This window comes from Mobula hypostoma, chromosome 6, assembly GCF_963921235.1.
Source record: "Mobula hypostoma chromosome 6, sMobHyp1.1, whole genome shotgun sequence".
Lineage (NCBI taxonomy): Eukaryota > Metazoa > Chordata > Chondrichthyes > Myliobatiformes > Myliobatidae > Mobula > Mobula hypostoma.
The window spans coordinates 36,506,453-36,524,755 of record NC_086102.1 but is presented as its reverse complement, the minus strand read 5'-3'; the positions used below and the strand labels follow the sequence as shown (position 1 = coordinate 36,524,755).

The 18,303-nt window shown below is 41.8% G+C and overlaps 1 protein-coding gene across 1 annotated transcript in view; it reads right to left on the bottom strand.

Moving 5' to 3' along the window:
• alcama (activated leukocyte cell adhesion molecule a) overlaps positions 1-18,303 on the bottom strand; it is a 353,749-nt gene that overhangs the window by 23,398 nt on the left and 312,048 nt on the right. Inside the window, exons 5-7 of the mRNA XM_063050584.1 lie at positions 15,312-15,399; positions 14,524-14,706; positions 819-943 (exon numbers count right to left, since the gene is read on the bottom strand). Of these exons, the coding sequence (XP_062906654.1) occupies positions 819-943; positions 14,524-14,706; positions 15,312-15,399 (396 nt within the window). The remainder of the gene's footprint in view (positions 1-818; positions 944-14,523; positions 14,707-15,311; positions 15,400-18,303) is intronic.

Below are 18,303 nucleotides of genomic sequence, written 5' to 3'. Positions count from 1 at the left end.
CACAGATTAAGTGAATGATCTGAGAAGTTTCGTTCAGTCTGCAGTTCTTGAACTTAAAGTTGCCTATCATTTTAATTCTCCATTCCACTCTGACCTCTGAGCATCACTTCGGAACATTATTCCCTCTGTCTCATCCATCTCTCACATCCTCTGTCACGTACTTTCTTCTTTCCCAGTTCTGATTAAAGGTCTTTGATCTCAAAATTCAACCCTGCTTCTCCCCTTACAAATGCTGTCCAAGCTGCTAACTGCCAAGTCATTAGAAATGCAAAAATAAAACAAGGTACTTTTTGTATTTTAAAGACTGCAGTAAATGTGATATTCAGTCACATGTCCATCACACATCTGTATAATTACAAAATGCATGCAAGAAACTAAAGCACAGACTATAATATTAACACTTTACTGAACACAGTTTTAACAATGAGGCATAATAACTGATTCAACATATGTAAAAGTACTGTCTGAATCTTATACAACAATATTTAATTTGTATATAATAGGATAACACAGTTTATGAAGTTCTAATGCATGTAGGTGTGTACATAATATGCTGCTAGGTGACGCTGGCCCTGTGCAGACTGCCTGCCATAACTAATGTAAAGTCATTAACTACACCCACCCCCAGAGAAACAATGACACTTAATTACGATGGATTTCTGTTTCTAAATCAATTTACGAGCATCTAAGGATTACATGACAAATATTGTGACTGGGGATAGCTAAGGAAATGATAAAAGGTGTTTACAAAAGAGTAAAGGGAGTTTAGAATGTTAATTACGTGGTTAAGGACAATCAAATCATTAATTCTGACTTACATTCTTGGTGAAGGTGAATTTTGTTGGTTGTGGATAGCCATCACCTGAGCATGAAAGTAGTACAGTTGTTCCCTCCAAGACATCTTGCGCTGGTGACACTTGTAAAGAAATTTTTGAAGTATTGTCTAATCAGAAAAAATAGTGAAAAGGAATAGGATACGTGAGATCTTGCAATCCTGTGTATACTTTGTTAATTTAACACTACAAATATCTGCATTTAATTTCCCGAATCTGTTCCTTAGAACATAAGAGTAGGAAGCAGAAATAGACCATTCAGCCCATCGAGTCTGCTCTGCCATTTCATCAGGGCTGATCCATTTTCTTTCTCATCCCCATTCTCATGTCTTCTCCCCCATAACTTTTCATACCCTGATTATCAACCTTCTCCTTAAATACCCCCAATGAATTGGACTCCACAACTGACTGTGGCAAAGAATTCCACAGATTCACCACCCACTGGCTGAATAAACTTCTCCTTGCCTCCATTCTAAATAGATGTCCCGCTATTCTGAGGCTGAGTTCTTTGATCTTAAACTCCCAACTATAGGAAACATCCTCTCTACATCCACTCTGTCTAGGTCTTTCAGTGAGATCCCTCCTCATTCTTCTAAATTCCAGTGAGTTACTGAGCAGAGCCTTCAAATATTCCTCATACCACAACCCTTTCATTCCTGGAATCATTCTTGTGAACCTCCTCTGAAATCTCTCCAATATCAGCATATCTTCTCTTAGATAAGACACTCATGATACTACAAATGAAGTCTCACCAATCCCTTATAGAGCCTCAGCATTACATCCTTGCTTTTATATTCTAGTCCTCTTGAAATGAATGGTAACATTGCATTTGCCTTCCTCACCGCAGACTCAGCCTGCAAATTAATCTTTAGGGAATCCTGCACAAGTCCTTTTGCACCTTAAATTTTTGAATTTTCTACCCATTTAGAAAATAGTCTATACTTTTGTTCCTTCTACTAAAGTGCGTGACCATACACTTCCCTACACTGTATATCATCTGCCCCTTCTCTGTCCATTCTCTGAATCTATCTAATTCCTTCTGCAGTCTTCCTGCTTCCTCAATTCCACCCATCTCTCCACCCATCTTCGATGCATCTGCAAACTTGGTCACAAAGCCATCAATCCCATCATCCAAATCATTGACATATAATGTAAAAAAAAAGCAGTCCCACATTGACTTCTGTGGAACACGACTAGTCATCAGCAGCCAACCAGAAAAGGCTCCTTTTATTCCCACTTAGCCAATGCTCTATCTATGCTAGTGTCTTTCCTGTAATACAATGGGATCCTATATTGTTAAGTAGTCTCAAGTAGTGTGCACCTTGTTAAAATTTCCAGTCCTCTGGAACCATGACAGGATCGAATGATTCTTGAAAGATCATTACCAATGCCTCCACTATCTCCCCAGCCACCTCTTTCAGAACCCTGGGGTGGAATCCATCTGGCCTGGGTGACTTCTTCACCTTCAGACCTTTCAGCTTCCCCAGCACCCTGTTTAATGATTAGAATACTGCTTATTCAGGGCATCAGACCAGAGACCCTGGACTCCTGAAATGAATGTTCTATTTTGAGCTCTGTCATGAGAAAACATTACCAAAAAGAGAAGAGGGAAAATAATCAAGGAGCTGCTTAAAGTTTTCATGGAGAAATTCAACAGCCCCATTAACAGTTGTGAATCTCTGATCCATCATGACATTTCAAAGTGGAGAAGGAGCATTCAAGACAATATTGAGAGCTTTGTGGCCATGCGACAGGACGATGCATACATGGACCAAGAGTGCCACTTCATAAACTACCCACTATCATCCCAATTGGACAACTCCTGCCTAACTGTGGGGGAGCCTACAGTTCGTATATTGACCTCATTAGTCACCTCTCAATCCACAAAACTGGAGAAACAAACCATCCTCAATCTTGAACGAATTCCTAAAGCCAACATACTTGTACTTAGTAAAAAGGAACTTTGGCTGATTTGACCCATTCCTATTTGAAGAATAACAGCTATTCACACTGCCCTTTCTACTGATCGTTCTTTCAGCTGCTTCCTCGCAGGATTGAAATTTGAACTGTGGGAGTAAGAAAGGTTTGCTAGATGTACAGACTTGAGTAAAAATTACAGACAATTTTATAGGGCATGGATTTTAAGCTAGTTATTGAAACGATTGTGAAATAAAATCTGTGCATGTACAGAAAGTCAACAGATGCCCTCACCTCCATGCAATTCATTTGATTAGCTTCAATAAAACCATATCTACAGAAGCAAGGTCGGTTTGTAGCCAATACACTCACACATATTGAGTGGCGATGACTACAGATGTTTTTCTTGCATCTTGTTCCAGGTCCTTGTTTTCAAGTGTTTCTATATCCTCAGTCTCACTAATCAATACAACTCTTAACAGAGCTACAGCTGCAATGATGTTGCACTTCTCTAAAGTTTTGTCTGTTGTACATCCACACCCTAAGGTGGAAACTTCAACTGCTAAGGTCCTATGCTTAAGAATAGCTCGCTAAACCTTTATGACCCTCTTCCTTTATAACAAGGATGGCCAACTAAACCTTCCAGGCCGTTTTTTTCTTTTATCGCTCAAATGTGACTCTCAAAGACTGGGAAACAATTTGCACAGTGACTTCATCAAATGTGTATTTCAAGCTGGGTCCAAAATATTGTGTGTGCAACGAGCTCTGGTCTCAGCAAGCTAACCATAAAAACACACCTTGTGGAGCACTGCAGATGACCGCAATCAGGCTGCATTCAACCACCGTGGTGAATACGCATGATATGCTTACAGTTTCCCTGAAGAATGTTAATGTTCTGTTCAATTCATAACTTTTAAATGGGATAGATCAACATTAAGCTTGCGGATGACAAAGGCATTGAATTGTATAAAACACAAGTGTAGAGGAGGAAATAGAAGTAAGGATTCCTCTGAGAAGATGATTTTGCATTGTCAAAAATGGCATACCACTGTGCAAGACATAGCTCACACTGCTAGTGAGCGATTTGACATGTCACCATGAAATTAATCACACTTTTATATCTAAATATCCTACTCGAGCCAAGATAAAATAAGGAACACAAAACCAAGCCTTACCAGCAAAAGACATATTTCTGCATGCAGTTCGAAGCTGACAGAACAACCGAAGTTATATCACAGAATACTCTTTGTGGTAATCTCCACATCTTGATGGAGAATTTGTAGATTAGAGAAGAGGCTGCAATTTCAGATTCAAATTTCACAAAACAAATTCCAATTTCCAAAAGGCTTACCACTAAGATGGAGACATACAGGGTCTCTATCTCTGACAGGTGGGAGCTGTGATGTAGCAGGCAAAAGATTAGTGTTTCTCCATAAATTTATCAGATCCAGTGTTAACAACAAAAATTCAACTTATAAAAATTTTGCATGTATTGTGGCTTTTGAACCTCTGAACATGGGCACTGAAGGCCAGTCGGGTTGGTCAATCTGCTTCAATAACTATCCATCCCATCCTATCACCTGGCTCATTTTCAGTCAATGCTTCAGTCGAGATACCTCTCTGCTGAGGCAGTTCCATGGGACTGAATTGCTTCCACTCCAGTTCTCTGCACTATCGTATAGTTCACTATATCAAGCTGATATTAAAGAACAAACATACATTGTAATGGGCATAGAGAGAGAAAGACAGAGAGAGATATACAGTTTCCACTACATTTATGCAGCTTATCATAGCATTGTTAATCATACCAGTAATCTCAGTAGTATGTGATCAACAGGTATTTTATCTGCCATATATTTTATTCAATGTGCCTTCAAGATAAAAATAACTGTACTGGAGATTGTAAATTAGCTATATTAACTTCAATATTGCTGTTCAATGATTGCAAAACAGCACTTGATTAACATTTAATTGCTTTTAAATTAAGATGAATTAACAATTGAATAATAATATTTCATGTTCAGAGACATTCAGCAATTACTAAAAGAAAAAAATTGAAAAAAGGAAAATGGTTATTAAAAAAAAATTAAACTCAGCCAGCTCCATCATGAGCACTAGCCTTCCCACCATTGAGGACATCTTCAAAAGGCGATGTCTCAATAAGGCGGTATCCATCTTACGACCATAAGATACAGGAGCAGAATTAGGCCATTTGGCCCATCGAGTCTGCTCATTTCATCATAGCTGATCCAATTTTCTTCTCAGGTCCAATCTCCTGCCTTCTTCCACACCCCCCCTGCCCCCCCCCCCATATCCCTTCATGCCGTGATCAATCAAGAATCTATCGACTCTGCCTTGGCTTCTACAGCCACCTGTGGCAAAGAATTCCACAGATTCGCTACTCTCTGCCTAAAGAAATTCCTCATCTCTGTTCTAAAAGTGCAGCCCTCTATTCTGAGGCTGTGTCCCCTGGTTTTAAAACCCCCAACCACAGGAAACATCCTCTCCGTATCTACTCTATCAAGGCCTTTCGCTATTCGATAGAGGCCACCCCTAACTCTTCTGAATTCCAGTGAATATAGGCCCAGAGCCATCAGACTAGCTGATCCCCTAGTGGGCTCAACAATGAGCTGCTCTAAAAAGCCATCTTGTAGGCACTCTAGAAATCTCCCCTCTTGGGATCCAGCACCAACCTGATTTTCCCAATCTACCTGCACCTTGAAATCCCCCTTGACTATTGTAACATTGCCCTTTTGGCATGCATTTTCTATCTCTGTTGTAATTTGTGGACCACATTCTCTCTACTGTTTGGGGGTTTGTATACAACTCCCATCAGGGTCTTTTTACCCTTGCAGTTTCTTAGCTCTATCCACAATGATTCAACACTTTCTAACCCTATGTCACCTCTTTCTAATGATTTGTTTTCATTTCTTAACAACAGACAATGCCACTTCCTTCCTGCCTGATTTTTCAATACAATGTGTATCCTTGAACATTAAGCTCCCAGCTATAATCTTCTTTCAGCTATCATTCAACCATGTCCATAATTGCATACCTGGCAATCTGTAACTGTGCTATATGTTCATCTATCTTATTCCATATACTGTGCACATTGAAAGATAATATCTTCAGTCTTGTATTGTCCCTGTTCAATTTTGTCCGCCTTTTACATTGCAACTCATTCTATTGTCTGCAGTTTTGCCCTGTCAACAGTCTCTCCTCACTGCATATTGGCACTGTTTGTAAACCAGCCACAGTACCTTGTCTTCAGCACTATCACTTCGGTTCCCATCCCTCTGCCAAAAATTTAAATCCTCCTGAACAATTCTCGCCAACCTGCCCGCAAGGATATTGGACACCTGCTGGTTCAGATGTAACCCTCCCCCTACTTTTTGTAAAGGTCGTACCTTCGCCAGTAGGAATCCCAATGATTCATAAATCTGAAGCCTTGCCTCTTGCACCAGTTCCTCAGCTATGCATTCACATACCAAATCATTCTATTCCTGCCTTCACTGGCATGTGGCACAGGCAACACTCCAGAGATTACTACTCTGGAGGTCTTGTTTCTCAGCTTTGTACCTGGCTGCCTAAAATCTCTCTTCAGAACCTCCTCACCTTGTCCACCTATATCATTGGTGCCAAATGCATCAAGAATTCTGGCTGCTCACCCTTACCTTTGAGAATGCCTTGGACCTGATCCAAGACATCCCTGATCCTGGCACCAGGGAGGCAACAGAACTTTATCTCTGTTCCTCTGACTAGGGAATCTCTTATCAACACTGAAGTCCTCTTCGCCTCTCTGCTCCTCTGAGCCACAGCACCAGACTCAGTGCCAGAGACCTGTTCACTGTGGCTCCCAAGTGTCCTGTGGGGAATATGGCTCATTCTGATTGTCTAAAGCTGCATTCATCATGAGTGGTTAGTTTAGAAACTGCAGCTGCTTTTCCCATTGGGTAGCTACCTAGTGTTCCGTTTCAAATATCCTGGGTATACCCTGTGGGAGGTTCTTTCTTTTTTCCTTTAAGGCCAGCGGTACACATAGCCATTGGGAAGGCATGCTCTGTGCACGCTTTTAACTAAGTACATCTGCTGAATATTTAGCTTTGTAGTGTCTGGGGAACATGACTGTTTGGTTGCACTTTTACTGTTTGTAAATAAATGATTAATATACCTATTGGCAGTCAGTTTTCTGTCTCATTTGCCAGACCCGCGAACCTGATTCAATGTTACACTCCCTGGTAGGTCATCCCTCTCAATGGTATCTAAAGTTGTATGCTTACTATTGAGGGGAACAGTTACAGGTGTACTCTGCACTGGCTGTGTATTTCCCCTCGTCTCCGACAATCACCCAGTTACCTGTCTCCTTCAACCTAGGGGTGACTGCCTCCCTGTAGCTCCTGTCTATCAGCTCCTCTTTCTCCCGTATGAGTTGAAGGTCATTGAGCAGCAGCTCCAGTTCCTTAATACATTCTTCAGGAGGGGCAGCTCAGTGTACCTGGTGCAGAGGTGTATATCCGGGAGACTGAAGGTCTCCCAGACTTCCCACCCCCCACACAGAAAACAAAACATTCAGGACTCTCATCATCCAGGACACCTTCTTCTCATTGCTACCATCAGGGAAGTGGTACAGAAGCCTGAAGACATACACTGAACATTTCAGCAATAGCTTCTTCAGATTTCTGAATGCTCCATAAACATTACCTCACTTTTTGTTCTCTTTTTCCACTTATTTAATTTTTTATATTGCTTATTGTAATTATATTGAAAAGTTGGCTTGATTCATCCAACTACTTCTCAAAGTGGTACCTAAATATGAACATCAACAAAATAGTAACTTCCCCATTTCATTGGGACCTCTTCTGGGGCAGGTGGGACCTGTACAAGAGAGACGGGTTACACTTGAACCACAGGGGGACCAATATCCTTTCAGGGAGGTTTGTTAGTGCTGTTGGGGAGGCTTTAAACTAGATTTGCAAGGGGATGGGAACCAGAGTGCCAGAGTTGACAGTGCGGCTCAGGTGAAAATAAATGATGTTAAAAGTTCAAGCAAATCCACTGATAGAAAGGTTGTGAGTGGTAGTAAAAATCTTCTGAGGTGTATATATTTCAATGCTAGGAGTATTGCGGGGAAGGCAGATGAGTTGAGGGTGTGGATTGACACGTGGAATTATGACATTATAGCAATTAGTGAAACTTGGCTACAAGAGGGGCAGGACTGGCAGCTTAATATTCCAGGGTTCCGATGTTTCAGATGGGATCGAGGCAGAGGAATGAAAGGTGGGGGAGTAGCATTGCTTGTTAGGGAAAGTATTACAGCAGTGCTCAGGCAGGACAGATTAGAGGGCTTGTCTACTGAGTCCTTATGGATGGAGCTGAGAAACAGGAAAGGTATGGCCACATTAGTGGGATTGTATTACAGACCACCCAATAGTCAACGAGACTTGGAAGAGCAAATCTGCAGAGAGATAGCAGGCAACTGCAGGAAACATAAAGTTGTGGTGGTAGGGGATTTTAATTTTCCATACATTGATTGGGACTCCCATACTGTTAGGGGTCTAGATGGTTTAGAGTTTGTAAAATGTGTTCAGGAAAGTTTTCTAAATCAATATATAGAGGGACCAACTAGATTGGATCTCCTGTTAGGAAACGAATTAGGACAAGTGACGGAAGTCTGTGTAGGGGAGCACTTTGGTTCCAGTGATCATAACACCATTAGTTTCAATTTGATCATGGACAAGGATAGATCTGGTCCTAGGGTTGAGGTTCTGAACTGGAAGAAGGCCAAATTTGAAGAAATGAGAAAGGATCTAAAAAGTGTGGATTGGGACAGGTTGTTCTCTGGCAAAGATGTGATTGGTAGGTGGGAAGCCTTCAAAGGGGAAATTTTGAGAGTGCAGAGTTTGTATGTTCCTGTCAGGATTAAAGGCAAATTGAATAGGAATAAGGAACCTTGGTTCTCAAGGGATATTGTAACTCTGAGAAAGAAGAAGAGGGAGTTGTATGAAATGTATAGGAAACAGGGAGTAAATCAGGTGCTTGAGAAGTACAAGAAGTGCAAGAAAATACTTAAGAAAGTAATCAGGAGGGCAAAAAGAAGACATGAGGTTGCCTTGGCAGTCAAAGTGAAGGATAATCCAAAGAGCTTTTACAGGTATATTAAGAGCAAAAGGATTGTAAGGGATAAAATTGGTCCTCTTGAAGATCAGAGTGGTCGGCTATGTGCGGAACCAAAGGAAATGGGGGAGATCTTAAATAGGTTTCTTGCGTCTGTATTTACTAAGGAAGCTGGCATGAAGTCTATGGAATTGAGGAAATCAAGTAGTGAGATCATGGAAACTGTACAGATTGAAAAGGAGGAGGTGCTTGCTGTCTTGAGGAAAATTAAAGTGGATAAATCCCCGGGACCTGACAGAGTGTTCCCTCGGACCTTGAAGGAGACTAGTGTTGAAATTGCGGGGGCCCTGGCAGAAATATTTAAAATGTCACTGTCTACGGGTGAGGTGCCGGAGGAGGGAGAGTGGCTCATGTTGTTCCGTTGTTTAAAAAAGGATCGAAAAGTAATCCGGGAAATTATAGGCCGGTGAGTTTAACGTCAGTAGTAGGTAAGTTATTGGAGGGAGTACCAAATTTACACTTAATATCAAATTCAAAGACGAACAGCTACCCAAAGATCCACACCCAAAGTACTTGGAAGTCACACTAGATTGAACTCTCTCATACAAGATCCACCTTCAAAGTGACTAAAATCCAGAATGGCCATGATCAGGAAGATAGCAGGAACCAAATGGGGTGCTAACCAGCCAGTCCTACAAACATTTAGCCTAGCACAATGTTCCTCAGTCGCAGAATATTGCGCACCCAACTGGGAGAGAAGTGCTCACACAAACATCATCAGTACACAGCTCCAAACGTCTATGAGAATAATCCCAAGAGCCCTAAGACCCACACCTGTCCAATGGCTCCCAGCAATGAGCGGAACAGCACCCCTGGAGATCCACAGAAGAGTTGCTTCAGCAAGAATTCTGCAAGTATATCCAAAATATGCACAACAACATTCCAGTTCATAAACTCATCGAAAATGCTCCTCCACTTCCCGACTCAAATCTCAAAAATCTTTCAACAACTTGAAAAACCTTGATTCCTATGACGAACACACTGAAAGATGCCAACACTGGCACAACAACGTGACCACCAGCGGCGACCTGATCCACAACTCCACTTGGGCTTTACTGCAGCTAACACAAAAAAAAACTAGACAGCTGCCAATAAACTCAGAAGTCGACATGCCAAAACAGTGCAAAACCCAGCGTGCCCTGGTGGTGCCCCAATTCAAGACTTCCTCCACCTGGTCCAAACGTGCCCTCTCACTAAGATCAGATGCGGCCACGAGCTGGAGGAGTGGCTTGACAAAAGTGTGAAGAGAGAAACACCTGCCATATGAAACAACATAGTAATTATATATTGTATTGCACTGTACTGCTGCTGGAAAACAACAAATTTCATGGCAAGTGTAAGTGATAATAAACTTGATTCTTAAATTTATAAAATGAAAATAAATGATTTAAAAAACCTAGCCCCTCTTGACAACTAGAAACCACATATGAAATGACTGCTGCCTCCCATTCATATATGGGGTGATAGAAAATGCTGGAGGATCCAAGTAAAAAGGACTCCACATGGAACCTAGTAATGGAACTACGTGACAAATGCATTACTGTCATTCAAATTTCAAGTTCAAGGTTCAAAGTACATATATGTGACCATATACAACCCTGAGATTCATTTTCTTCATTAAATCCAAGAAACGTAACAGAATCAATGAAGGACCTCATCCAACATGATTGGCAAACAAACTGTGCAAATACAAATGGAAATAATAATAATAATAAATAAATAAGCAATAAATATCAAGAACATGAGATAAAGAGTCCTTGAACTTGAGTCCATAGGTTGTGGGAATAGTTCGGTGATGGGGCAAGTGAAATTATCCCCTTTGGCTCAAGAGCCTGTTGGTTGAGGAGTAATAACTGTTCCTGAACCTGGTGGTGTGAGTCCTGAGGCTCTTGTAACTTCTTCCCAATGGCAGCAGCATGAAGAGAGCATGATTTGGGTGGCAGGGGCCTTTGATAATGGATGTCGCTTTCCTGCAACAGAGCTCCATGTAGATGTGTTCAATGGTGGGGAGGGCTTTACCTGTGATGGACTGGACTGTATCCACTTCTTTTATAGGATGAGAAATTCTGCAGATGCTAGAAATCCAAAGCAACACACACAAAATGCTGGAGGAACAGCATGTCAGGCAGCATCTATGGAAAAGAGCAAACCAGTCGACGTTTTGGGCAGAGGTATTTTTTCGGGACTGGAAAGGAAGGGAGAAGATGCCTGAGTAAAAAGGTGGGAGGAAGGAAAAGAGAGTAGCTGGAAGCCAGGTGGATGGGAAAGGTCAAGGGCAGGAAAAGAAAGAATCTGATTGGAGAGGAGAGTGGACAATAGGAGAAAGGGAAGGAGGAGGGGACACGGAGAAGTATTAGGCAGGTGAGAATAAGTGAAAGTTCAGAGTGGGGAACAGAGAAAGTTGGAGGGGGAAAGGAAATCTGTTCGGGGAAAGGAAATCTGTTCAGTAAAAGGAGAAATCGATATTCATGCCATCAGCTTGGAGGGTACACAGAAAGAATATAAGGGTTTGTTCCTCCACCCTGAGGCTGGCCCCATCTTGGCACAAGAGGAGGCCATTGATCAACACATGGATTTATGGACTTATGAATACATCGGAATGGAAATGGGAATTGGAATTAAAATGTCTGGCTACCAGTAAGTCATGTTTGTGGCGGACGGTGCAGAAGTGCTCGATGAAGTGGTCCCCCAATTTATGATGGGTCTCATCAAAGTACAGAAGGCTGCACTGGGAGCACTAGATACAACAGACAGATACCAGCAGATTCGCAGGTGAAGTCTTGCCTCACCTGGAAGGACTATTTGGGGCCCTGAATGGAGGTGAGGGAGGAGGTGTATGGGCAGGTGTGGCACTTTGGCTGCTTGCAGGGATAAGTGCCAGGAGGGAGATTAGTTGAAAGGGAAGAGTGGACAAGGGAGTCATGGAGGGAACAATCACTGTAGAAAACAGTGGTGGGGGGGTAGGGTAAGGACAAGAGGAACTCTATTGCTATTAAGGCAGCAGGAAGAAGGGTGAGTGTGTTTGTTTGGGAAATGGAGGAGATGCAGATGAGGGCAGCATCAATAATGGAGGGAGGAAACCTTGTTCTTCAAAGGAGGAGGATGACATCTCTGATGTCCTGGAATGGAAAACTATGTCCTGGGATCAGATGTAATGGAAGCAAAGAAACTGAGAAAAGCATTTTTTTTCCAGGAGATGGATGGGAAGAGATATGGTCGAGATAACCATGGGGAGTTGGTAGGTTTATATAAGACATTGGTTGACAGTTTGTCTCCAGAGATGGAGACAGAGAGATCAAGAAAGGGGAGGGAGTTGTCAGTGATGGACCAAGTGAATTTAACGGTAGGGTGGAAGTTAGAGACAAAATTGATAAAATTGACAAAGTCAGCGCGGGTGCATGAAGCAGCGCCAGTGCAGTCGTCAATGTAGCGGAGGAAGAGTTGGGGAGTATAACTGGGGAAGGCTTTGAACATAGAATGTTCTACATAGCTGACAAAGAGGCAGGCATAGCTAGGGTCCATATGAGTGCCCATGGTTACCCTCAGGATTGGGGAAAGTGGGAGGAGCCGAAGGAAGAATTGTTCTTGGTGAGGGGAGTTCTACCAGCCGGAGGGTGGTGGTGATGGGGGGGGGGATGGGGGGGAGAGGGGGATTGGTTGGTTCTTTTGTCATGATAAAAAGAGGAGGGCTTTGAGGCCTTCCTGATGGGGGATAGAAGTTTATAGGGACTGAATATCCATGTTGACGATGAGGTAGTCAGAGCCAGGGAATCAAAAGTTAGTGAGGAGATTGAGGGCATGAGAAGTGTCGCGGATGTAGGTGGGAAGGGACTGAACCAAGGGTGATAGAATGGGATCAAGGTATGAGGACAGTGGTGCAGGACCAGGTAAAGACAAAAGGCTTAACTGGATGGTTTAGTTTGGAATCTTGGGTAGGAGATAGGTAAAAGCGAGCGGTGCAGGGTAAGGGAACTATGAGTTTGCTGGCAGTGGTTGAGAGTCCTCCAGAGTGGATGAGGTCAGTGATGGTTATTTTATAGGATATTCCATTCAGGGGTATTGGTGTTTCCATACCAGACACCTGGATGCAACAACCACACACCTGTACAAGTTTGTTAAGGTTTTAGATGTCATGCCGAATCTTCACGAAAAATCTTCGCCAGATTTTCAATTTCCCTCCTACATGCTGATTAGTCACCACCTGTGATTCAGCCAACATCAGTGGTGTCGTCAGCAAACTTAAATATGGCACTGGAGCTGTGCTTAGTCTCACAGTCATAAGTAGAAAGGAGTAGATCGATAGGATAGGCACACAGCCTTGTGGTGCACCTGTGCTGATGGAGATTGTGGAGGAAATGTTGTTGCCAATCCGAAACTGATGGGGGTCTGCAAGTGAGGAAATCAAGATCCAATTGCACAAGGAGGTATTGAGGCAAGGTGTTAAGCCAGAGTGATCTGGTTAATTGCTACAAAGTGATATTACATGCACACTACTAAACTGAAAACTGGGATTTGGCACTAAGATTTCTCTTAGTGAAAAAACTGAAATATCCACCGGCAACGGTTTTTATTTCTTTACAAAGGGACCTGCAGAACCTAAGGTGAACACAATTAAAAGAATAAAGCAGAAAAGGAACACAATAAAACCAGTCTTAGAGGAATACAGAGCTTCAGGGTAAGGAAAGAAGAAACATTTAAATGTTGAAAAAACCAAAAACTGAATCAACAGGCCTAGGTGATCAATGTAGATCACCAAAAATAGGATGAGGAGTGCTTAACTTAGGAGTAAAGTGGAGGGCGGAAGACCAGGTAGAAGTTGAATTATCGGGTAACAAATGCATGGATCAAGAATTCCAAGACAGACAGGGAAAGTAGGAAAAGGATTGCATTATAAAGACTCTAGTTCAACTGCAGACAATGGCTAGAAAGTGAGAACTTGTAGTATGCTGGACATGAAGAATATGGCTTCAGTCCTCCAAGAGTTAAATGAAGATCACCAACGTCAGACGTCTAACGCAGCAACAATAATTGAAATGAAAGGGGCAGATCCTAACCCATCATTAAACACATGAGAGCTGACACCATGTTCCCAGGTATTATTGTAACAAAGCAGAAGGAAAGGGATGCATCAAGGCTAGATGCTAATAGACTTCAGCAGTGTCCATCAACTGTCACTGTATAATTCGAAAGAAGAGCTTGTTGTTCAACATCTATTCCTCAGCTGAAACCGCATCAGCAAATTAACTTTTTATATCTAACTGTGGATACACCATACGTAATCTGTCTACACCACCTTGACAATTAATTTTGCTGTATTTAAGATTCGGAAGTGTTATATAATGTATTCTACCTTATATTTATATCCTATGTGAGAATAAACAGATCATTCAGTGTGTTATGGGTTTATATAAGAACATAAGAAATAGGAGCAGGAGTAGGCTACCTGGCCTGTCCAGCCTGCTCCGCCATTCAATAAGATCATGGCTGGGTTGGCCATGGACTCATCTCCACCTACCTGCCTTTTCCTCATAACCCTTAATTCCCCTACTATGCAAAAACAGAAATCTCAGTAGATACATAATTAATGATTATTACTTACAATGTACGAACATATCTACTGATGGAGATACTTTCGTTGCATTTCTGTCCAGGTCTTCAAAGTAAGTCACCTGGCAGCGAAAAGATATTCTTCCTTCGTTTCTTGATGGTGTGTACTCCAGGATAGATGTTAAATTGTACGAGTGTTTACTATTAACAACACTGGAATTGACAATCCTTACACCTAGAAAAGATGTTAAAAGTTGATCAGTAACTGTTTTTAATAGGGTTATTTTATTAAATCTTACTTAATTTTTCTTTTATTATCATTAGAAAACAGATCAAGGCCTGCTAGCGGGCCCATTCTTGGAAGCATCCTTTATTAAGTCAATCATTCTGGACTGAGGATCCACAACAAAATGTCTTTCATGGCTGACAAAACATCTAAGGCAGACTTGAGTAGGTGCAGATAAAAAGCAAAAGCAGAAAAATAAATCTCCTAAAACGTTAAAGGACAGTTTAAAGAACTGAACTTGATGGGGGAGGAAATGGCAACAGTGATTTACAAGTGGGTCGGGCGGGGGAGGGAGTCGGGTGCTTTTGGCACTGGATCATTGTGAGAGAAATCAGTCAGTTGACTATCACTTTCTAGTGATGTTTGATGGATGTAGAGAGGGACCAGCTCTAACTAGAATGTATTTTGCACTCAAACAACTTGCAAACACCTGCTATTAGGCTACACTGAATGCAATGGTCAGAGAAAAACTGCATTGTTTAGAGTCAACAAGAAGTATTCAGTGCTGAAGCTGCTCAATATTTAAACTGTAATTCTGAAATCTATATTTGTACCTGGGCTGTTGCTGTCCAGATCCTGAGAATTGTATTGCCAGGAAATCTTGCCAGGAGGGTAGATATTTTTCACAACACACACACCAACCTGAATGAAAGGGAACAGGGAAATATTACAATTACATTATGGACCAACTTCAGCAACATTTTATCTTTTGTGTTATTGTTAACCATCAGTTGTTTATCAGAAAAGCAATCTATAAGGAATCCTGTAGAAATACGTATCAGTGCTCCTTGATAATACCAGACTTGTGTAATCCAATACAGGAAATTGGCAGTTAATGTTGAAGCTTAGGAGATAATAGGCTGGAAATGTACAATTCCCTGTTTGATATCCTGGCAGGTTCTAAGAGCACAGTCGAAACAACTAAGGCAAACCATTAAATGGAAGTTACGTGTCAGCTTCATACTTCTAGTTTTTAAACATTAACTCAAAATATGTCTGAAGCACAAAAAGATTGCTGTTTTTTTTCATCTTATCAGAGTATAAAATGCACTGAAAACTTCTACAAACATATAACTAATTTATTCATAAAATGCAATTAACTCTTCAATTAGCAAAAATGAACACAGTAGATATCAGACCGCTGAAAACTGTTGCTGGAGAGGTAGTAATGGGGGACAAACGTATTAAGTATGGGAGAGACTGAAAATTCAAGAGTGTCTGGAGGCAGAAGTGAGTGTAGTTGCTATTACTAAGAAGTTGCTTGGGAAGTTGAAGCAAAATAAATCACCTGGACTGAATGGACTACACCCCAGGGTTCTGACAAAAGTAGGTGAAGAGAATTTGGACGCACTAGTAATGATCTTTCAAGATTCATTCTGGAATGGTTCCAGAGAACTGGATAATCGCAAATGTCAATCCACTTTTTAAGAAGGGAGGGACGCTGAAGAAAGGAAACTATAGGCCAGTTAGCCTGACTTCAGTGGTTGGGAAGATGTTGGAGTCTATTATTAAAGATGAGGTTTCACAATATGTGGAAGCATATTAGAAAATAGGCCAAAGTCAGCATGGTTTCCTTAAGGCGAAATCTTGTCTCACAAATCTGTTGGAATTCTTTGAGGAACTAACAAGCAAGATAGACAAATGAGAGTCAGTGGATGTTGTTCACTTGGATTTTCAGAAGACTTTTGACAAGGTGTCACACATGAGGCTGTTTAACAAGATAAGAACCTTTGGTATTACAGGAAAGGTATTAACATGGGTAGAATATTGGCTGACTGGCAGGAGGTAAAGAGTGGGAATAAAGGGGGACTTCTGTTTGGCTGTTGGTGACTAGTGGCATTCCACAGGGGTCAGTGTTGGGACCAATTCTTTTCACATTCTGTGTCAACGATTTGAATGATGGAATTGATGGCTTTGTGGCCAAGATTACAGATGAGACAAATATGGGTGGAGGGGCAGGTAGTGTTGAGGAAGCAAGGAGTCTACAGAAGGTCTTCGACAGATTAGAAGAAAGGGTAAAGATGTGGCAGATGGAATATAGTGTTAGTGTATAGTGAAGGATAAAGACGTAGACTATTTTCCAAACTGAGAGAGAAATCAGAAATCAAGAGGTGCAAAGTGACTTGGGAGTTCTTGTGCAAGATAAATCTCCTGGACCTGATGGAATGCACCCTTGGGTTTTGAAGGAACTAGCTGGAGAGATTGTGGAGGCATTAACAATGATCTTTCAAGAAACAATAGATCCTGGCATTGTACTGGATGACAGGAAAATTGCAAATATTACTCTGCTATTTAAGAAAGGTGGGAGGTAGCAGAAAGGAAATTATAAACCTGATAGCCTGATATTAGTGGTTGGGAAGTTGTTGGAATCGATTGTTAGGGAAGAGATTACGGAGTACCTGGAGGCACTTGACAAGATAGGCCAAAGCCAGCATGGTTTCCTGAAAGGAAAATCCTGCCTGACTACTGCAATTTTTTGAGGAAATTACAAGCAGGGTAGACAAAGGAGATGCAGTAGATGTGGAATACTTGGATTTTCAGAAGGCCTTTGACAAGGTGCTGCACATGAGGCTGCTTAGCCAGATCAGAGCCTATGGAATTGCAGGGGAGTTACTAGCATGGGTGGGGCATTGGCTGATCGGCAGAAAACAGAGACTGGGAATAAAGGGATCCTATTCTGGCTGACTGCCGGTTACCAGTGGAGTTTCACAGGAGTTGGTGTTGGAACCACTGCTTTTTACAATGTATGTCAATGATTTGGACTATGGGATTAATGGATTTGTAGCTAAATTTGCCGATGATACAAAGATAGGTAGAGGAGCGGGTAGTGTTGAGGAAACAGACAGCCTGCAGAGAGACATAGATAGTTTAGGGGAATGGACAAAGAAGTGGTAAATGAAATACAATTTTGGAAAGTGTATGGTCATGCACTTTGGTGGAAGAAAAAAATGGACAGACTATTATTTAGATGGGGAGAGAATTCAAAATGTGGAGATGCAAAGGGACTTGGGAGTCCTTGTGCAGGATACCCTAAAGGTTAACCTCCAGCTTGAGTCGGTTATGAAGAAGGCAAATGCAATGTTGGCATTCATTTCTAGAGGTATAGAATATAAAAGCAGGGATGTGATGTTGAGGCTCTACAAGACACTTGTGAGACCACACTTGGAGTATTGTGAGCAGTTTTGGGCTCCTTGTTTTGGAAAGGATATACTGACATTGGAGAGGGTTCAGAGAAGATTCATGAGAATGGTTCCAGGAATGAAAGGGTTACCGTATGAGGAACGTCTGGCCACTCTTGGGCTGTATTCCCTGGAGTTCAGGAGAATGAGGGGGGATCTCATAGAAACATTCCGAATATCAAAAGGCCTGAACAGATTAGATATGGCAAAGTTATTTCCCATGCTAGGGGATTCCAGGATAAGAGGGCACAACTTCAGGATTGAAGGACGTCCATTTAGAACAGAGATGCAGAGAAATTACTTTAATCAGAGGGTGGTAAATCTGTGGAATTTGTTGCCATGAGTGGCTGTGGAGACCAAGCCATTG